At 51.1% G+C, this 22,612-nt stretch overlaps 1 protein-coding gene across 1 annotated transcript in view; it reads left to right on the forward strand.

Annotated features, from left to right (window-relative positions):
- Positions 1-22,612, forward strand: part of TMEM132B (transmembrane protein 132B) — a 359,857-nt gene that overhangs the window by 327,674 nt on the left and 9,571 nt on the right. Inside the window, exons 6-7 of the mRNA XM_045779135.2 lie at positions 17,247-17,452; positions 20,986-21,256. Of these exons, the coding sequence (XP_045635091.2) occupies positions 17,247-17,452; positions 20,986-21,256 (477 nt within the window). The remainder of the gene's footprint in view (positions 1-17,246; positions 17,453-20,985; positions 21,257-22,612) is intronic.

Here is a 22,612-nt window from a genome sequence, read left to right on the forward strand (position 1 = left end):
CTGCTAAGCAGATCTGAGGAGGGAAAATCAGAGATCAGTGCCAGATTGGGGACGGTGTCCACATGACCTGTACATAAATAACAGAAACACTCGTCTTAAACCTTCTGGGTTGGCCGCTCCGGGAGGGCAGGGCATTCTGTCAATTTCACTCCGTGCCGATTCCCTCCCAGCTAGAGCAGCACCTGCGCACAGTGGGTCCTCAGCAAACATTTGCTGAATTATGAACTTCAAAAACCTCTAAAAACAATATCCCAAAGTAACAAATATCACTATGCAGTCACTTCCTCAAGCCACACATCTGGTTTGAGAGAAGAGAAGAAATCGCTGGAATCTCAGTGCTGTGTCTGGCCCGGTGTGGCCACGCTGGGGCGAGCACAGCTCATTGGGGGATTAGGCTGCCTCCTCAGGCTCTTCACTGTTAATCTGAGAGTGGATTTGCTTCAGAGAACATTGCAAGGGTAGCTCCTGTTCTCCAGATCCTGCTCGGGGAGCTGGGGGTCTGGGCACCAGTGCGAGGGCCAGTCTGCATGTTTCCACTGAGGCCGAATCTGGACCTTCTTCAGTGAGTTAACGGCGATGGTATAAGAAGACGTTTTTGTGATGGCTATCCGGGAGAGACAGATGGGCTCCCTGTTCTTATGCCCCAGCTCCAGCACCTCCCGCGGTCTGGGGAGCTCATTCTCAGCAGTCGTCAGCCATCAGCAGGAGCAGAGTGGGTGACATCTCCCCTGTGGCCAAAGGGAAGGCGCAGCAGGACCTCCGTGTGGGCCGGTCTTTCCTTAGATTCCACCTCTTCCCACGCGCGTCTTTCGCACGTGCACTGCCCGAGTGAACGCTATCGCAGGCGCGGCTTTGGATGTCAAGGGTGAGGGGTGTTTAACTTGTCGGTTTTTTTGTTTGTTCATCTGTCTTCACCTTCAAGCTGGCAGCTCCGTGACGGGGGGTGGGACCCGGCCGATGTGGCTTACGGTGCATCCCCGTCCCCCAGCGCCACGCTTGGCCCCATAGGGCAGGCACTTTCTGAGTGGATGGCAAATGCAGTCTCGTGGGGTGAGGGGCTTATTGGTGCCAGAGATGATGCCACCACTCATGGACGAGGGGCAGGCTTGGGGTCTGGTGGGCCTGGGTTCTAATCCTACCCCAGCTCTCACTCTGGGGAATCTTGGGGAATCTGCTTTTTTTTTTTTTTTTTTTTTTTAAGATTTTATTTATTTATTTATTTGAGAGAGACACAGACCGTGAGAGAGGGAACACAAGCAGGGGGAGTGGGAGAGGAAGAACCAGGCTCCCAGCAGAGCAGGGAGCCCGATGCGGGGCTCAACCCTGGGATCACGCCCTGAGCTGAAGGCAGACGCTTAACGACTGAGCCACCCAGCCGCCCCGGGAATTTGCTTTTCAAAACGAGCCTCAGAGACCGAATTTGTGTATGGTAATAACTAGCATTTATTGAGCACTTCTTCTGCATTGACACCTGAGCTCTTCGTGCATATCAATTCATGTAGGCTCGCCCCTCCCCAGGCGATCTGTAAATTGACTTATTTTAAGCATATCCTGAGATTAAGGTTATTGTCTTCCAATGATACAAACGTGTCCTCTTTTTCTCTTAAACATTTCAAATGTCTGTTGAGAAATTCACTCATGTCAGGAGCTAATGAACATAAAAAGAAGCACCACAAAGTAGAGCTAGAAGGCCTTGTCCAGCCAAGAGTTACATGGACCCACGAGACATGACAGTCCTAGATGAAAGGAGTCACCTGAGAAGCTCACAGATTTTCTCCAAATATGCAGGGAATTGAGCATGAGCAATTTATTAGCATTCTGTTGATGTGTATTGCCAGGTCAATATGGACTTTCAGAGAGTAATGCTGCTTTTTGCAGCTGCTGGAAGTATCAATTCTGTCTCAGCTGAAAACAGGGAACAGGATTTCTCAGAGTGGATGGAGTGGCTCATGCAGCCGCCTGTTACACAAATGGACTCTTATCTCTTCCATTTTCAAGAAGCATGGATTTCCAGCAGTAAGAGATCATTTATATTCGTACAATCAATATATTCATTCTTTACTGATTACATCTTCTAAACTGCTCTTGGATTAATTTGCCATGGAGACATTTAAGGTTGAACTTGAAATGCTAAAAGAAAATCTCAGATTTCAAAGCACTTCTGTTGACTTCTGTTACCCCTGCGGCGTTGGGTTAGCCTTCTAAAGAGCCCCCATCCCAAATGTGCTGTGTATATTTGACCACTTCTAAAGCTTAGCATAACAGGCTCTTTTTAAAAATTAAAGACCTCAGCCCCAAGTGATTGCCCTAATAAAGTCATCCCTCCTTGCTCCAGACAGCTGAGCACTTTCCATCATCAAGGGTTCCAAGCGTATCACTCCCGAGGGAGTACGTTCCCAAGAAGAGAGAGAGGAATAAATGAACGAGTTCCTGACATCCTTTGTGTCTAACATTTAATAAATATTCGGGTCACACTCCGACTTCTTTTCCTTCGAGCACAGTTATGCAAAGAGCAGTAGACGGCCGTGTGTGGAGATAGTCTGTGCATCTGAAGGTCATTCCTGGGGACTGCTGGTTTCTCATATGCCTTCCTGGACAGCCTCCTTGAGTGACAAAACAATACTGGGAATCTTGTGGGATTTTCCAGCTCTGAATTCCAGTGCTTGCACTTGGTCCTGGTTCGGGCAGAAAGGACTTTGGTCAAGCGCACTGCGCAAATGAATTTTGGTTTCATAAATATGATGTAAAGAATACAGAATAAGTAAAACCTGTGCTGGGTTACCACTTCCTTGCCTGTGCCCATGTAGACATCACTAATCAATCCCAGCACTCCTTCTGTTAGAGCCCAGGTTCCTTCCCAAGACAGAGCTCCCTAGAGCAGCCACTGTGAGCCGATTTGCATCGGCAAGTGAGATGAACCTGTTTCCTATTTCTGGTAGAATCTGGGGAGCTAAGAAAGGGTTTAGTAAGCGTTGAAGCGTGTGGTGCTATTGGGGCCATGCATGGACCTCAACGTTCGATGTGTTGCATGGAAAACAAAACCAAACCAAACCCTTCTGTGCTGCAGCACTGACATCCTATCATATTCCGTTGACGCTTGAACAACACAGGGGTCAGGGGTGCCAAGTACCCCCACACCCTGCACAATCAAGAATCCATGTATAATTCTGACTCCCCCAAAACTTAACTACTAACAGCCTGCTGTTGGCGGGAAGCCTCACCAATAATGTAAACAGTCAATGAACCATATTTTGTATGTTCTATGTATCCTATACTTTATTTTCACAATAAAATACTCCAGAGAAAATAAGATGTTATTAAGAAAATCATAAGGAAGAGAAAATACTTTCACAGTACATACTGTATTTATGGGGAAAAAATCCACATGTGGGTGGCCCCATGCAGTTCAAACCTGTATCGTTCAAGGGTCAGCTGTCTATCAGGATGTCCTTAGGCCAGAGGCCATAAAATGACAGGCTTTGAGGCAATATAGCCCTCAAGACATGCTCTGTTTGGCCAGGAAAGTTCTTTATAAAATATATATACTTAGATGCCAACATTCAAAAATTAGTCAATTTCACCAAAACCCTGGATTTCCTGTTTCTCTTGCAAAGTTGGATCTCTGGACACAGCCCCAGGGTTCCTGCATGGCAGTGGCAGGCCAGTGAGTAGAGCTGTCCCCTTTGTGTGGGGCTTGGGGGTCTCCCTTGAGTTTGCCACAGTCTCCAAGAGCAGACCCCCTCTTCCTCTTTTGTGTCACCTTCCTGGCGTGGGAGGGGTTTGGTTGTTGAGCCAACACCCTGAAGCCCCACCCCAGGCCAATCGTGCGGGGAAAAATAGGGTCTAACTGTGTGGCTGAATGGAATTCTAGTGTAAATGCATTAGGCCAGTTAGCTGTTAGGTGAGAAATAGAACAACGTACGAGGTGCAATTGCATTTATGTGCCACCAGTGTAAGTAGGGGTTTCCACAGAGCTGAGTCATTTAACGTAAGAACTGTTCGAATTTCACCGCGGGGCTACTTCTCAGGCTGGGCAGAGCAGAATTTCATGTAGCCCGGGCCATGCTGGCATGGATGCAGACACCATCGGGGAGCATCCGGTGACGCCGTGTTGCGAGGCACTGCTTGCTAAGCCCCATGACCAGCAGCGGGGCCGGGCTCCCTGGAGCTGGTCACTGGGAGTACGACTCAGGCCGCCCCGCCCTCTCCCGGCAGCTGTGAGCGCATCTGGTCTCCCACGGTGCCTCCTGGCTCGGATCTTTCGTGACCCTCTCTCCTACATTCCGGTCTTGCAGCAACTGGTGGCTAGGACCATCATGTGTATTCATGTCTTCCCTTCGCCTGGAGTCTCAGAGATGAAATCTCTCCGCTGCCAGTTTGTATACCCAGAGTTCATAATTCACAGTTCTTTTATAGAAAAGTTTCTTCTCTAAAAGAAATGTTCCTAAGTGCTTTCAAAATAAGTTTGGAAAGCATGAACCCTCTCTTTCCCCTGAGAATATGCTTATGCTGCCAAAATGCTTTCCTTTTATGGGACTAATTTATGTGCAAACTCCGAACACCTAAGCCTGTGACTCTGACATCCGTGCCAATGGAACCTCATTACGAGCGTCTCTGTGCAGCAGGCCCGGTGAGCGCAATTGGGCGGGCACGGCGAGCCGGGCAGCGCCATATGCTGGGCTTTAACCAGATAAACAGCTCCTGATCCCTTCTGGGGCACCGTTTGATGAATACGAAGGGCTTGGATCTTTTCCTAAGCTAACAAGCGTTGGTGGTGCTTTTAAAATCTCCCAATGTCAAGGGATGAGATGCTCACATGAAAACATTCCGCAGATAAGCGTATGCTAAACTTTACGACAAATCATCATCTTGGGCCGAATTTGCTCGTGTAGTTTTGTTATTTTAAGGGGCAAGGAAAGTTTTGGAAGCACTTTGTGAGGGTAGGCTCAAACTTCGCTGAATATGATTTGGACAGAGTTTTTTCTCCTAGTGTGAAAGGACCAGAATTCTCTTATTTCTGCATGGACGTGGCCCAGCAAGCAGAATGCAGGAACTGTGCTCTGCACTGAGCAGGAGATGAGGTCGGACAAGAGGGGGCGTTAGGGGGCCCTCCTGTGCAGGAGATGTCCTGGGCTCCTCAACTGCACGTGACCAGCAGCCCCTCCTTGTAGTTCAAGTGGACCGAAACCAGGGAGGCCTGACCACCCTGCAGGTGATTGTTCGATCGATCAGTCTCCTTGCTCAGGCGGGCCTCCTCCAGGGCTGGACCCATTTGGTGCCCTTGCAGTTCTGCCCAGAACCCACCATATGTCATCCCTGGCCCCTAGCTGGGCCTGAGGTTTGAACCCCAGACTCGTGTGAATTCTCTGTGCCTTTAAGACAGACTCGTCCCTCCCCCCACCCCCCAGGCTGCGTCTCGGTGTGGGGTGTCATCGAACAGTCTCCGAGGTCTCTTTCAGCATCAGAACCTCGGGGTTCTGAAATGAAGGTGTGTGTTAGGTGGGAAAGGACAGAAGCTCAGCGGCCTCTGTTCTGCCCACACTGGCCCCGAGGTGTGCACTTGCTGAGAGGCCTGGAGAGCCAGGCAGGTACGGTTTGTCTCTGGACTGACCACTCTGGAGTCATGAGGAAAGCGCGCCTCCCAGGCACTGTCCAGCTCGGGAAGCCAGACTGGCTGAAAAGAAATGTGACTGCGTGCAAAGTTGTGGTCAGGCCTGGAAAGGCAGACTTGGGGAGTCTCCTGAGGGCAGGGGCCTTGGCGGGACTGGCGGAGCTGCTGAGGGCTTGTTGGCTGAGAGGGTGCGGAGGGGCTCACAGCCCGCAGCCACTGGCTGCGCAAACCTGAGCAGCCCACTCTGTCTCTCAAGGCCCTGCACAGTTCTCGCGTGTCTGCAAGGCCCCAGGCCCCAGGCCATGATCCTGGTTGCAGAAAATCAAGTAGGGCCACATGCTTGTCCTCAAAAGATGTACCTTACAATCTAGGAGGAGCAGAGAAGTAAGCGTGACTAGGGTAAGTCTTAGCATATGAAGATACAAAAGATGGATACAGGTTCCTGTAGCCAGAGTCCGCGGACGTTTTCTCCTTGAGTGCTCTAGGAGAATTCATTGACTTTGCATATTTATTTTTTCTGATAGTCTAAAGAACATTAAGCAACTTGTACCATTGTAGATGCCGATGTTGCTACTTGATTTCGGTTCTGACGTTGCATTTGTCTTCATGACCACACTAGGGACCCAGAGGGCTCGGGCTGCATCACATGGTTATTTAACTCTTAACGATTCAACTATATGCATTTGGCCCACGACATCACGTACTCACACTGACATACGTACGTGCACATCTATAGGTAGGAATGGTGCGTCTGGTCATTTGGCTGTGTGCTGCTCTGCCTGGTAACGTGTAAGTGGGGACCCAGCGGCACAGTGTGCCGTAAGCACCGGCCCACCATTGTCAAAGACGCGTGGTGCCTCGTTCTGGGGGCCGGGCAAGTGGGTCGTGATGGCTTCCTTGACCTCTCCCCCTTCGGGAAGACGCTGAAGCATGTGTTGAGGCCACAGAGCAACCCTTGACCCATGAAATGCTGGAGGGACTGAGATATCTTTACAGAAGGTGTAGGCAGTGACAGCAACCGGCGGAGCCGACATGCTGGAGTCCTGGCATCACTCAAGTGCTCAGAGCAGAGAGAAGTAATGCACTGACTTGCAGACACCACGCACCTCTGCCGCTGCGTGCTACATGTCAGTTATACGGAGCACTCACATACCTACGTGTTATTGTACATATTTTTGTGTTAAAAATCATAAATGCTATGCCTTATCAACGAAAACAGAGATCTTCGTGTATAATATTGGCTGGGTGCAATTTTACGTCCGTTAACTTGGGAACCCAACTGCCATTCGCACAGGTCACTGAGAAAAGAAAGATATATTTTATATGCAAATGCTAGGTTTGTGCCAAGTGAGGCCAAATGACATCACAGAGGAGGGAGCTATGACTCAGGCTGTGCTTCTCACAGCCACACAGTGTTCTGGAGCATAGTTCAGTAGTGTTCTAGGGACAGCAAAGATGACCACGGTGACATGTTAAGGCTTCCTTACCGAGGGGAAGGGGTAGACGATTATGTCAGAGAGGTGGGTGCATCTGATTCTCGAGAGCCCAGCATCATCTGAGGACCCGCTGGGGACAGGTGCATGTTAGGTCCTAGAGATTCTTGTTGTATTCCTTTCAGTCTGAGCACATGGCTGTTCACCAGAATAATGCAGGACTTTTTAATGAAGTAGCTTAAACTGAACGCCAACTGCTTCCTTTAGATGCAGCGGATTCCACTAGTGCCCAAAGTGGCAGTGTCATCATGCTTCTTCCTGAACAGAAGAGCCTTGTTCACAGGGCACTGTGCAGAGTGGCCCCCGAGGGAAGCTGTCTCCGGCCATTCTCCTGTCTTCCGTCCCAAGTGCCTGATGGGACTCACAGAGCTCACAAGGGGGTACAGACTCCCCTACATGTTCAGACCCAAGGGCCTTCCCCCACCTCACAGCAGCCTGTACTTGGTCTCTGGCAAGTCTGAAAAGATTTTCACCCGGATTCCTTTCACTGGCTTACGTGGCATCCAGCAGCGTCTGCCCCAGGGAAGAGCATATGCTCACGCTCCCTTTCTCCCTGCGGGCATGCGTCTTTCTCCGGATTCCAGGGTCGTCTGGAGCCCCACAGCTCCGTTCTCTGATGGGTCTAAGATGTTTTAACTCTGCAGTTTGATAAAGGTGGGAGGAATGCTCTTTGCAGCCTTCTACATCTCTGAATTGAAACTGGGACCTGGCTGACTTGATTCTGTCTGATTTTTATTCAGCAGAGAATAACCCAGTCACCTTATTTTAAGAATACTTTAAGTAAAAACCAAGAACAAACTAAACTGAGAGAGAAGATCGGAGGTTACCACAGTAACCATTGGTTACTACTTAACCAATGAAACAGGAGACTACTGGGGCAGCACACAGCTTGGAACGCCAGCTGTCCCTCTCCACGACTAACCTGGTGACCTAACTGAGCCTTAGTTTCTTCACCTGTAAAATGGGATAAAGAATAACTTTCCCACAATGCTCAAGTGCAGGATTTTTCAAATTAAGGGCCACGTTTAATGGGCTCTCACCAGCATTTTGTAAAAAGTGATGGCATGGGATGGCTCAGAGTGGATTGGCATTGAGAGGAGTGAATAGAATGGGATGGAACAGAACAGGATAGAAAATTCAGAGTGACTTATGTAGTGAGGGTAAGTAGTTTTTCATGAAACTTTAGCTTCTGTCCGTACTTTCTGTCCATCTTTGTGTGTTGGTCATAATGTAAGCTGTATTTTCTGCTGTGGGTGTGATTCACAACACATCATCATCAAGTGCATCAGTTAGTTATAACTGTGTAACAAACAGGCCCCGTATCTCAATCACAGGCCACCACAAGCACTTTGTCATTTCTCGTGAGTCTTCAGGTCTTCTGGGGCTCAGCTCATCAAGGCTGCAAACACCAAGAGGGCAAACCCAGTCTTTTAACTATGTTTTAAGTGTTTTATTGTGACATTTTTGCTAAAAATCCTGTTCAGTGGGGCCTGGATGGCTCAGTCAGTTAAGTGTCTGGCTCTTGGTTTCAGCTCAAGTCATGGTCAGGATCCTGAGATCCAGCCCCATTTCAGGCTCCGCACTCAGCATGGAGTCTGCTTGGGATTCTTTCTTTCCCTCTGCCCTTCCTGCTTGTGTCGCTGCTCTCTCTCTCAATCTCTCTTTCTCTAAAATAGATAAATAAATCTTAAAAAAAAATTCTGTACAAAGCAAGTCATTTGCCCAAACCCAACATTATAGAAGTAAGAAAGTGTATTTTGTGTTGTCCGGTGGGAGAAGCAGCAAAGTCACGTGGCAAAGGATAAGGGTGCAGTTACTGGAGACAGTCTTGAAATCTGCCGCACTCAGCAGCTGAGAATCTCAGATGTCATAGTGTTTCATACATTGAAAATGCAGGATTGTGAGGTTTCATCTTTAAAGAAGTACCCCTGTTTCCCCCTGCTTTTCCTGTCTTCCTCCCTCCTCTCTAACCACCGTGCAGCTGGTGGGGGGACGAGAGAAGTCCTACATGTGTAAGAGACGTCCACACGGATCCCCGCCTTTGGGCCTGGGAGACGTTCCCTGACTACTGCTGACTTCTGAAGAAGCCTTCGCTCCGTGTTGCCCCCACAGTGCCAACCATTAACCTTCACTTCTGTCTGTGATTTTGTCCTGTTCCCTATCTTGGCGACTGGATTGAAAAGCCTCCCTGACGAGGTCTGTTTTCGTCTTGTGACGCGACAGGTACTGGTCAGGGGTGCAGGAGCATTCCGGCGCAGCTTTCTATCAGCGACTGACATTTGGTGCTCACTCAGAAAATGTTGATTCTGTTTGCTTGTTTTTAGCCGTGAGCTCCAGGTGGTCAGGCAATGAGTTTCTTCCCTGACCCCAGTATCCACACTCATAGTGGGTATTTGGTGGGTTTGGTGCGGGGCTGAGGGGATGCTTGGTTCAAGCTGAGAATGCTGGGAAAACTGGCCATCTGAGCTGGACAGACTGTTGGCACCCACAGACACTCGCTGTCTGACCACCGTACCAGTCTGTGGCCAACTCGCCAGCAGACGCGGTGAAGTTCAGGGTGGCAACCGAACTCACTCACTCTGCCGTTACTGTCAGTGAAATTGTGATGTGTGTTACTTTTCAGCACCCACCACGTGCCAGGCTGAGTGAATTTTGTGGTTCATCCTATTTCACACTTAGAACAGGTGTTCTCATCCAGTGTCTCCCGCCCCTTTATGGCAAACCTCCTTAAATACGCTTTCTGTAGTCCCATTCGGTCTTGAGCCCGCCCCCATCAGGTGTTTGCCTCTTCTGCTCCCTAGCGCCCCATGTCAGGGTCTCCAGGATGTCCTGCGTGGCTGATGCCAGTGGTCAGGTTTCCGTCCACGCCTCACTTGACTTCCCGGCGGCACCGATAATCAGTCCCCTCCCCCTTCTCCAAGTACCTCCATTACTTACCTGCTGAGACCCCTTCTCTCCTGTGCCTTTCCTTCGTCACAAACTGGCCCCGTGTGTTCAGTGTCCTTTACTTGGTCATTCAATTCGTGACCTCTAAGCGTTGGCATGCTCGAGGCCTCCACGTGGGGTAGTACTCAGTCTCCTGGCTCCAGGTACTGTGAGTTCTGCAGCCTGACTCTCTCTCATGAGCTCTAAACTCGGGGCTCCAACTTCTCACTTTGCATCTTCATCTGAATGTCTAATAAGCATTTCAGATTTAATATTTTCAAACCCAAACTCCAGATCCTTTCTCTCCTCGCCAGGTCTGCCTTTCCTGCAACCTTCCCTCATCTCAGGGATGACAGTGCCACTCGTCTGGGTTCTCAGACCAAAACCCATGGCTTCTTTGTCTCTCTCACAGTTAGCCTCGTTTCCAGTAGCTGATCCTGCCCAGGGCGACCTGCAGAATATACCCCGAATCGGGCCACTTCTCACTGACTCCTCCCTCCCACCCTGGCCAGCACCACCCTCTTGTCGCTGTTGGACCGGCTTGGTGGACCCCACGTGGCATCCCCTTCTTGTGATCCTGCTAGAGGTTTCCTGTTAACTCTGTCCGAACATGCCACTTCCTTACTCCAGACTCCTCAGCTTCTCATTGTCCTCACGTGGTGGTAAAATCCATCCCCCCTGCTACCTTTGTGCCCACCTGCCCTCTTTTTTTGGTCCCTAAATGTGGCAAAAAAGTTCATCCCGGGGCCTTTGCGCTTCCTGTTTCCTCCGCTTTCAGAGATGTGCATGTCCTCATGACTCACTCCTCACCGCATTTAGGTCTCTGCTCGGATGCTAGTTGTTCAGGGGGGCCTCCCTGCCCATTCTGAGAGGGGCCCTCCGTCACCACTGCCTGTGGTCACACCTGCTCCAGCTTCCTTTCAAACCCACCTAGTGACTCGATGTGCCCTCTGTCTGCACATGCTGCTTGGCTTGTCTGTCTCTCCCTCCCCAGCACCCAGGACAGTTCCCGGGTCTCAGATGACATTAACAAAACACTTGTTAAATGAATGGATGACTTATTCTTATTTTGCAGATGAGGGATCTCAGGCAGAGAAAAGTGATGTTACATCAGAATATGCCGCGGCCCTGAGCTTGTCTCTGCGTCGTCCCAATGACAGCAGTGACTGTCAGAGCTGGAAGGCTTAGTGCCCCTGGGTTCACAGGTGTAGAGTCTGGCCCCGGAGGATGGGGAGTGACGTTCATATGTCATGAGGGAAGCCTTTGACTGAGGGCCCTGGTCTCTGGCCCCCTGCCTGGGACACCAAGTGTTATCCTTGTTCCCACTCCCTGGCCTTGAGGACTAAGGACCAGGTCAGTATGAACTAATCCGTACCTAATGCTTAGCGACGCAGAGCACGTCCATGGTGCCTGACGCAGGGGCAGGGGGAGCAGTGGACAAAAAGAGGCGCAAGGGGTCTTCTGGATGTTGGGAATGTCCTGTGTCTGAGTGTGGTCATGGTTTCATGGCCGTGTGCACTGCAGACCCCTCCCAGTGTACCTTCATGCAGACACGGCACACGAAGTAGACCTCAGTAAGGCGGACACAAAATCCTGGCGTGTGTATCTAGGTCTTGCTTTTCCCAGTCAAGTCCTTTGGGGGCGGGGCTGTGTCTTCTCCTTGTGCGGACTGCACTGAGGTGGTAACGCTGATTCAGAGGGGCCGAGTGCGAACCCCTACCCTACCCTGCCCTTCACCAGCTCTGATCCCTGGACAAGCAGCCTCTCCTGGGCCTCAGTCTCCCCATCCATGTTACGGGGACAAAACACCTAATGTGGAGTATTTGGAGGCTGTAATGGGTATACTTCCATATATAATCTTAGAAGCAATGCGTGCTAAGTGCGTAGTAAGCACCAGTACGTGAGAGCTTTTATTCCTTTTTGTAGTTCTTGGCAGTGTACAAACTCAAGGCAAAATAAATATATGTGAGTACCTGCTGCTCCTCGCACACGTGGCGTTTTGCTGAACGTGGTGATAAATACAAAGTGGTTGATCCAGGTGACAGTCGAATAGCCAAGGTGGTTTTTCTTAGTTTCTTTTCGCCGATCTTAATATGGGACTTCAGCATTTTGTGTGTGTGTGTGCATTGTGGGAAACATACCATCTGACTGTGTAGCTTTTTTCCCTTCTAGCACTTTCTTGGGGTGGGGGAGGAGTCGCCAGTGGAGCCTTACGTGCAGTCCACTTTCTGTCAGGGCAGACAGACGGATCATGGGTGTGGCAAACTCAGAGGGCGGCCGATACACAGACTCAATTCTTGCTCTTTTTTAAATAGAAAATGAAGTAAATGGTACATCTTACGGGACCCCCAAGGAAACCTGTTTCCATCTGGAGAGCCTGTATTTTCCTCTATTACTCTGAGGTAATGTAGCTGCGAAAGTATAATTTGACAGTGAAATATTGACCTCTGGAGGCAGCCCTCCCAGGGTGACACTTAGAAGCCATCTCGCACATGCTCACACGGTAACATGGGGGGGGGTCTTCTGCTTCCAACGTCCACCTTCCTGTCCTCAGCTCTTCTCAGATTAGGATCCACAGCATTTGGTGTTTGATGCTCCTTTTGGGGCTCAGAGAGCCCTGAAGGTATCACTTAGATGAGAGGTGGGAGGCTGACTGATTTTTACCTTGCCGTCGTGTCTTCCTGTCCCCTCCCGAGACACACACACACACGCACACACACGTGTGACATGACGCAGAGATCTCAGTTCGTAGCCAAAAGGCCACATTCATACTGGGAATCCAATGTATCAGCTCTTTGACCTGCGACTTCCCGAGCTTTGCTCTGTTTCTCCCCCTGGTCTGCCTCCTCTTCTGTCTGAATGCTGTTGACACGATGACCACGTCTAAGGCTCCTCCTCCCCTTCCTACTCAGGTGTGCTTCTCGTGAGGGCACCCAGATGAAACCCTTGAGACCTCTTCCCATTGAGTGTGTGTCGAACACCTCAGTGTGCCTTGCACCGCGCTAGATGCGGAGACCCAGCAGTTAGAGGGGACAGGTCCATGTTGTCAAGCAGATCACCTCCAGATGGGGGAAGAGATAAGAACGAGAAAATAAGCAGGAGCATTCAGATGGTGCCAAGTATTGAAAGGTAAATTGTACAGCGGCGCGTAGGTACGGCAATCTAGTGTAGACGATACGGGGTAAGCCATGTGACGTTGGCGGTATGAATGTTGTGATATGCTGTAGACACTACGGACATGGCGTGACTGTAGTCTACACAGGAGCACACAGTAAATCAGAGGAAAACAGACTACTGAGGATGCAGAGTGACCAGGTGAGGGAGTGCCAAGTTTAAATTAGAAATGACTCAAGGAACGCCCTCGACCGAGTGACATCCCAGCTGTCCTATAAAATTTATGCTGCTTTTGGTGGCAAGTAACAAACACCCATGGACCAAACGGCTTGAACAACAAGAGAAAGTAAATCACCTGGATAAGAAGGCGGGCGGGGTGGTGGCTACAAGTGGGCTGGTCCGGCGGTCCATCACGGCCCGGAGGATGGGGCTCCTTCTGCCCTTCTGTTCTTCCATGCTCGCAGCGTCAGCCTGGTCCACGGCCAGCTCCCTCACGGCTCTGAGATCACTGCTGCAGTCCCTGTTGTCATCTGCCGGTGACAACATCCAGTAGGAGAAGGACGGCAGCTTCCTGTGCATCTCAGAGCAAGGAGACCCTTCCGGGTGTCCAGTGAGCTTCACACCTCATTGGCCGGAACTGTGTCACACGGTCTTCCCTAAGCCAATGACTGGCAAGGAGAGTGAGGTAGACTGAACCTCATTGGCCGGAACTGTGTCACACGGTCTTCCCTAAGCCAATGACTGGCAAGGAGAGTGAGGTAGACTGAATCTCATTGGCCGGAACTGTGTCACACGGTCTTCCCTAAGCCAATGACCGGCAAGGAGAGTGGGGTAGACTGAACCTCATTGGCCGGAACTGTGTCACACGGTCTTCCCTAGGCCAATCACTGGCAAGGAGAGTGGGGTAGGATGACTGACTTGGCGGGGCCCCTGGTGGATGGGGGCGGTGGGTTTTCCGAGTAAATCTCAGTCATGTTGGAAAGAAAGGTGTGCTATGTTGGGGCAGAAGGGCTGGCGTGTGGTTGGATGGCCAGTAGGCAGCCAGTTTCCGCAGACCTGGACAACGAGCAGATCCGAGGCACAGGCAGATCCTGGAAGGGCCTTGGGACAGGGACGAGCCCAGGAGAGCTCCGGGGGAGAAGGAGGACCCCTAGGAGGGAGCCTGTGCCGGGGCGGGGTGTGTGCAAGGCCCGGCTGGAGAAGGAGGAGCCGGGTCATCAGGCCTGAACACCATCACTGGGAGTTTGGATCTTATGCGGTGTGCACAGGAAGTCGCTGGAGAGGCCTGATAAGAGCAGGAGGAGGAAGTTGCCTGGGGCCAGGGGCTGAGGGCTCGCGTCGTTGCACACATGCCCCCAAAGCCCGGGGCTAGTGGCACTCCGTTTTCTACTCTGGATTCGATGCAGGGGAAATGAGGATCGTGATGCCCGCCTCCCAGAGTTTTTGTGGGGACTGTGCGTGGAGAAGAGAGGTGGCTGTGGGCACTGGGGTCCATCCAAATGGGGGGTGCCTACTGTCTCCGTTCTCATTATTCGTGGAAGTCGTGTTCTGTCAAGTCACAGCAGACACTGAACCAGCAAATACTGAACCTTCAGGGGGAAACACACACATGCACAAATCTCACATAGACCATAGTCTGAAATCCTAAGATCAACTCATTCTGTAAGATTCTCTTTATTTTACAAAAGAGAGACTGAGGTTGGGAAGTGTGAAGTGACTTGCCGGAGGCTACCCCACGACCCCATGCTGGAGTGGGGATTCCAACCTGATCTAGGTAGCCCCTGCACAGGAGCTCCTCACACTGCACTACCCTGTTCCCTCCCATGTCCATCCTCTGGTCATCTCTGCATGAGGGCTGACACAGGAGGACAGAGCGTTGGCGTGTTTGACCTTGGCTGGGAGCATGTGCGTGGGGGGGGGGGCTCAAAGTTCACCTTTTTTTTAAGGGTGTGCATATCCCAGGAGAAAGAAATAAAATGAATTTCTAAGGCCTCTGACTTTGTTACATTCTTAATTCAAGTTTTTCCACTTCGGCCATCCCTCATTGCCTGAAAGATGAGGCGGGTTTCAGTCTACACGAGCTCCGAAATTTCCTATGCACAGAAAGGGCCACATGGTTTTTCCAAAACAGGTGTGTTCCTACTGGTGGAGTGTGTTTCAAGGTGATTTAAAGTGGGAGTGCGGGTGGATGGGTAGCAATAGACAAGGAGAAACTAGGATTTTGCAGGAGAGTTGAGGTCTACACTGCAGGAGGCGTAATCAGGAACGTTCTAGGGCCGGTGCGGACCAGGCTGAGCTGGGGAGAAGGCAGCACGGCCATCGTTGAGGAACCCTGTTCTCTTGAGGGAGGCCTGCAGCTGCTGCTGAGCCCAGCGACATTCAGGGGTCGTGGTGTCTGTCTCCCAGTGAGTGCTCCAGTGCCCCCCCCCTTTCCGAGGAAGGGCAGCTGGGCCCGACACTGTGTCCGCATCACAGGATTTTAAAATAAGAACATGGTCGTCATTCCACTTCCACTCTAACTGAAGGTCTTGTTCTGATTGCTCTCGTCACAATCCTGGGCACCGTTGTGCAGACTCACGCCCCTCCGGCACGCCCTGGGAGAGAGCTGATTTGCTCGGTTCAGCGTGTTTCTTCTCCCTGCCCCTGGAGGGCACAGACGTCGGGCGGCTCAGTCCTCACCGGATGGGCAGGCCCCCCCCCCCCCCCCCCCCCCCGCGCATGGAGCCAGCCTGACGCAGTCGCCCTCCAGCACCCCATTCATTGCTCTGAGACCCGGGGTTACCCAGTCCGTGTCCCTGGGATTTCAGCCCATGTTCCTATTAGTGACCTTGGTCAGTTCTCCTTAAAGATGCCTGAAGACGTGGGGACATGGACAGGCGGACGTGGCTGGGAGCCTGGAGGCGCGGGGAGAGGGCTCAGTGTCCTGGTGCTCGTTTTCCTCTTGGTCTTTGATTCCGCTCTAAGATAGCTGGGCGCATCTATTCCTTCTCCTTCTGGGGGCACATTCATGTTCAAGGACTCTTTTTCTCAGGGTGAGTGCAGGGGGGAGGGGATGACAATTTGTCTCAAACAAGAAAGAGGTTTGCTTTTGGAGTTTGGAAGTTGGCACCCCTGACCTTGCTCTGGACGTGAACGTCTGGGGCTCGAAGGGGAGGTCTGGGCTGTGGGTACCAAGCCCGGCGAGGAAGAGAAGGTCAAGAGTAAGTCCTCATTTGTGGCTTGCCCCCCTAAAAGCAGTGTGTGACCTGAGCCAGTTTTGTCGCATCACTGGCCCCCCGTGCTTCGCCTGTACTGTGAGGTCGTGGGCCCCTCGCAGTGGTGATTCTGTGATGAACTGTTGGTTGGTGTGTCCTCTGCACCCAAAGTGACCCTCGCCCCCTCCCTCCCCCCACCTACGTACCTCCTAAATGACACTTCCTGATGGCCCAGGAGAGACGTCCCCCACGTTTTACTGGTTTATCCCAAAGAGGGGAGGCGAGATGGAGGCTGGAATCGTGTGATGCGAGCCGGCTAACATGGGCGCGTTGAAAGGGCGCCCCGCGTGCTGAGCCAAAACCCCACAACAACATGCTCCCTCCATAATCCCAGTTTAATGCGCACAAATAATTGTATCCGTATTTCATGAGTATTTTCCTACGAAGATTTGAATCTAGTGCAAATCTTCCTTGGTTTTTCAGAAAAGATCCTCTTTATGGCTTGAATAAAGTGGGTTTTTTTTAGCAACATATGGCCACCTTTTATGCATCTTCAAATATGGTGCAAGAATGAAATATGTTGCACCTGGGGTTTGATTAGTGGTGGTTTGAGTACATAAAAAAGGTGAAGTAAAGAAAAAAACACACAAAAGAGGCAACAAAGGTTATAGAACTCCATTAAATTATGTTTATGTTCTTGCTTGTCAGTATTTTGTAATACGAAATGGTTTTCCTGGAGTCTATTTATCAGTATTTGTCACTAATTAGTGCCTACAAATTACCTTTTGTTCGAGTCATGTTCTTCTGGTTGTCTTGATGTCCTAATAAATCACAGTTCACGAACTTTCGCTGCTCCTTGTGTCCCGTGTTTTCCTGCTGACGCATCTCGAGATTCTGCCTCTCCCGAAGGTCTCCAACCACTGCGATTCCATTTTTGTGAACGGGAAGGAAATGAAGAGCAAAGTGGACACGACCGTGAACTTCACGCACCAGCACTTCACCTCCCAGCTAGAGGTCACCGTCTGGGCGCCCAGACTCCCCCTGCAGATTGAGATCTCAGACACGGAGCTGAGCCAGATCAAGGGCTGGAGGATCCCCGTGGCCTCCAACAGAAGGTGAGGAGCCGAGAGAGGGGTGAGTCCCGCAGAGAGCACGGGGTCTCAGGCTCCTGGGACCCGGATCGCTGCGGGACGCAGACGGCCCCTAGCGGCCCAGGCCCCAGGGAAGCAGCATGTGCTGTGGGTCACGGTGGTTTGGGGTTGGGGTTCGGGTGGATCTGACTTGGGTACTTACTAGCCTTCCGACGTGAGGAAATCGTCCCGGAGCTGTCAATAGTATCCACCTCAGGGAGTCATTGCTGGAATTCAGGATAATGTTGCACTGCTAAGAAGCACCTAGCATGGGGTATAGTTATTTTTTCCCCCTTATTTCCCCATTGTTCCTCCCTGTGTTGTTCATTCTCAGATCCCTGCTTATAAATGTCAGCCTTCATATGTGGAGCGTGGTGTGGTGGCGGCGAAGTTGTGGGCTCTAGAATAAAGCCGCTGAGTTTTTACCCTGGCTTCCCCGTAGAGAGCTGTGTGACCCTGGGCCAGTTGATGAACCTCTCTGTTCCTCAGTGTCTTCATCTATAAATGGAGATGATAATATGACTGAGGAGAGCTGTCCCGAGTATGAAGTGACACATTGTGGAGCAGACAGAATTCTAAAGATGACACCCTGCAAGATTCCCATCTCCTCGTTATTCACTCAAACCCCGATCTGGTACTTCTGGGAAGAGATTTTGCAGGTGTAACTAAAATTCTAAATCCATCAACCTTGAGATGTGGGGATTATCCAGGTGGGGCTGACCCGTCAGTTGACCCCTTGAAAACAGAGTTTTCTCTAGCTGGCGGCTGGTCCCGAACGGTGTGTAACCTTTTAAAATGGACATGTTTTCATCCAGCATAAGTCCCCTGAGATCCACCGCCATTGTTAGCTGTATGGAGACTCCCCGTACCTGTAGTGTGGAGTGGTTATCCGGGGTGTGTCCACTCAGCATGATGAACCAGCCGTCCGCGGGGGGCCGCTCCTGCTGTGTCCAGCTGGGCACTGTCACGGACAGAGCTGCTGCGACATTCCTGGACAGCTTTCCGCGTGCACCTGAGTCTTCTGGGGAAAGTGCCCAAGACCGTGATTGTTGGGTTGTATGAATAGGGCATAGGCAGTTTTAAAAGAAGCTCCCGAACTATTCTCCAGAGAGGCTGTCCCCTTTCACACTCCCAGCAGCGACAAATGCATCACCTCGTGACCCCCCATCCTTGCCAGCATTCTCAGAGCTTACATCCTGTATGGTCCTGTTACAAAGATGCGGAAAACGGACAGCAGACTGGTGGTCGCCGTGGGTTCGGGATGGTGCAGAGTACGTAGGAGGAGCCCGCGGCACCCCCGTGGGGACAGACGCGTTCCGTGTCCTGATTGTCGTGATGGTTCCATGAATCCTCAGGTGACAGAACTGCATAGAAACACACACACGCACACACACACACACACACACGTGTTCTGGTTAAACTGTTGAACTCTGAATAAACTCTGTCGTTCGTACCAGCATCCGTTTCGGGGTCTTGGCATTGGACTGTGGTTATGGGAGACGTTAACCTTGCAGGAGCAGTGCCAGGCATACGGGGCCTCCCCGTACATTGTTTTCTAACTTACTGTGAATTTCTAGTTAGTTAACTTAAAATTTAAGTTTTTTTTTTTAAATACTAGAATGCTGTCCTAAAACGACAGACCGGTTTCATTAATACAGTATTTCTAAAACTTTTTTATTCACCACATTTCTGATACTGCCTCCCCATAATATATTCTTAATATTGCTCTTTTTTCAGTGTTATTCATTTATTTAAGGGACATTTCACCTCGCTATCAAAACTGGCCAACTGCTAAAAATTAACTCAAAGAAAAGAAAATGTTGATATTACGTTCTGAGTAGATACTGCTGTTCGTCCGTGTGAGTTGGTCTCTAGTAAGTCGGCTAGCAGGTGCCGGGTAAGCGTTAGAGACCCGCCAGCACCAGAGACCTTCATTCCCTGTGATGTAATCAGAAGGACTGAAAAGTAAACTGGGAATAACTTTTCCGAATGTCATTCCAATGTCTATGTCCCTTCGCCACGCAAAACCATCTCGCTCACCAGCAGAAACCCTCACTTGGGGAAACCCACAGTTCTTCTTTACGGGGGCTGGTGAAAAATTTTCCTATTATTTTCCCAATGAGACCTTTCGGGGAGGCGGAAGGATCTATTTTAAAGAAAGTGGGTTTCAGAAGTCAAATGGAAGTCTGTAAATTCACTGCTCCACAGCTGTCTAGACCACATACTATCCACTCTGAGTCTCGGTGTCTTTGTGTAGAAATAGGAACATGTTTTGTGGCTGTTTTGAAGATGAACGGAGTTCGCTATAAAGAGGAAGAGGGCACGGAGGGGCACAGTGGCCTGGGTGTGGATCCCACCTCTAGATGGCTAGCTGTGTGGCTGGGGCTGAGTGACCTCTCCTCTCTGTGCCTTAGTTTCCCCACTGGTAAGATCAGGATAAGAAAACACCCTCCCTCCTTGGGGTGGAGATTAAAGGAGTCAAATGTATGTGGTTGGCGTGTGGGATGTGGTCCATCTGTGTCAGCTCTCATGGTCACATGAGCGTGTCCAGCTGGACCCAGCACGTAGTAGGTGTGACTCAATGCATATGAATCACTCCACTGTCACCTCTGACACCAATCCCTGTCCAGTGATGGTCGTCAACTGGTCACCAAACAAGGTCCTGTCTTACAGAGCACACAGGACAGATTCATCTTGAGTTGAAGGTTCTGGAATAGCAGAGCCAGGGAGGATTTCTCTGGTGGGCTGTGCACAGGCCAGGCGAGAGGAGGGACTGGGGCCCGTGGGAGGAGGGTGGAGCCAGGCAAGGACCCATGAGCCAGGTGTCCTTGATTCCTGCAGGACTCCACAGCTGCTCAGTGCTGAGCACCATGGGGCTGGGGAATGGGAGGTGGGAAAGGGCCCCCCGGCCTCCAAGAGCTCAGAGGAAGCCACCCTGTCTGGAACAGAAGGCCGCATACATCCCGGAGCTGGTGCCAAGCTGTCCCACACAAATGGATCACAACGGTCTTCCGTCCCCCAGGGGCCGTCCTCACCCGCTCACACCTTGACCAAGGTGACCCTCACACACACCTGGAGGGAGCAGAGGGGCATCATTCTCGGGGTCACTCCCGGGGGAAGGTGCCGGGCCTGTGCGGAGTTGGGGGAGTGGAAACCGGTCCCAGCAGCTCTTCCCACCTGGGACCTCACATCCCCCATGGTGGGGACAGTTTCAAACTGCAGGGTTCCAGAACACAAGACGGGGACGCAGCATCTGCCTGTGTGGGGCAGAGTGTCCCACAGCGCTGGGCCCTGAAGGCGGGGGTGGCGCTTGCCTTCTGTGCTCTGAGCAGGTGGCAGTCTGTGTGGTGCACAGGGGCCACCGACAAGGAACAGTCAGTGAGGGAACCGATGGCGGGCAGATCCACTGGGGAGCAAAACCATGTCGCGTATTCCGTAGGGTCACATCGAATCTGGAAGACGAGTGTGCAAAGCCCCTTATCAACCCTGACGTTCATCCTGGTTCTTTTGTGCCCCAGGCCCACCCGTGAGAGCGAGGACGAGGAGGACGAGGAGAGGAAGGGCAGGGGCTGCTCCCTGCAGTACCAGCACGCCACGGTGCGCGTCCTCACCCAGTTCGTGGCCGAGACGCCCGACGTGGGTCAGCTGAGCTACATGCTGGGCCCCGACTGGCAGTTCGACATCACTGACCTCGTGGCCGATTTCATGAAGGTGGAGGAGCCGAGGATCGCGCAGCTGCAGGGCGGCCGGACCCTGGTGGGCCGGGAGCCGGGGATAACCACGGTGCAGGTACGCGGCATGCCTCCGTGCCATGGCCCGGCCCCAGTCTGTACCGACGAGTGCGTGGGTGTGCGTGCGTGTGTGTACATGTGTGCACATCACTCAGAGAATCACGGGCAGCAAAAAGAGAATTCATCAATTTTAATAATCTAATGTTAATTAATTCTTGTATTTTGGGGAGGGTTGGGAAAAAATACCTAATTTCTTTCACCAGCGAAAGCTAAACTAAATGCACAGTGGAAGCGACCTTTCCCCCGTATGATAATTTACTCCTCATGTATCACTAATAGAAGTTGGTCAAACCTGAGGGAATTAGTTTTATTTTCCCAACCCGAGGGTTAAGCACTTAGCTGTATATTACGCTTTGAACAGTAGACAGAAAATTTTTAAATAGTGTGTATTTGTACTAAAAATAATTTTTAAACCCACAGTTACATGCTCTGTATTTTATTAGAATAATGGTAAAACTACTTTTCTGGTCAGTTTTAATGGAATAATTATGCAGAAATGCTGTAACATGTTTTTTAGTAAAAAATTTAAGGTGTTGCCACTGATAGTTAAGTCATATTTGAGGTGGTGCCAAAGCCCGTTTTGACGGAGCTGGATTAAACATGCTCTATTTTGTACGACTTCTCTACTGCTGTGAGACACATTATCACAAACTGAGCAGCGAAAAGCAGCACCAATTTATTGACTCAGCTCTGTCGGTCAGGAGTCGACGTGAGCTGGGCTGGGTTCCGTGCTCGGGGTATCGCAGGGCTGAGATGAAGGTGGTGGCCAGGCGGGGCTCTCGTGGGGGTTTTGGGGAAAGACTCCCTTCCCAGCTCATTCAGGCTGTTCGCAGAACGCCCTTCCTCATGGGTGTGGGATTGAGGGATCTGTTTCCTCGTGGATTGTCAACCAGGGTCAGTCAGTGCTCCGAGGGGACGCCTGTGTCACTTCCCATAAATGGCGGGGTCAAGTCCCTCTCACACTTTGAATCCCTGTGGCTTTCCCTCTGCCACCAGCCAGGGAAGACTCTCTGCTTTTATGGCCTTCACATCACGCCACTGGGCCCACCTGGGTAATCCAGGGTAAGCGAACCTGCCATGTAAATGCAGCGTTGTCATGAGAGTAATTTCTCCTCACATTCCCGGGCTTGAGAGATTAGTGAGGACATCTTTGGTGGGAGGGGCGGGGGGACAGTTCTAGAAATTCTGCCGACAGGATACTCCTCTCCATTTGTTAGTCCCCCCTGGTTGCAAACTAGATGGTAAATTAGAAGCAGTGGTTCCTTAGGACATTAAAAATTCCTCTGCCACCTTGTCACGTGGTCTCTCCAGCCGTGACACAGCAGCCGACACAGCAGCCTACAGTGCGATCACT

Source organism: Ursus americanus, chromosome 30 (assembly GCF_024610735.1).
Source record: "Ursus americanus isolate L20-20 chromosome 30, mUrsAme1.1.p, whole genome shotgun sequence".
In the NCBI taxonomy this organism is placed as follows: domain Eukaryota; kingdom Metazoa; phylum Chordata; class Mammalia; order Carnivora; family Ursidae; genus Ursus; species Ursus americanus.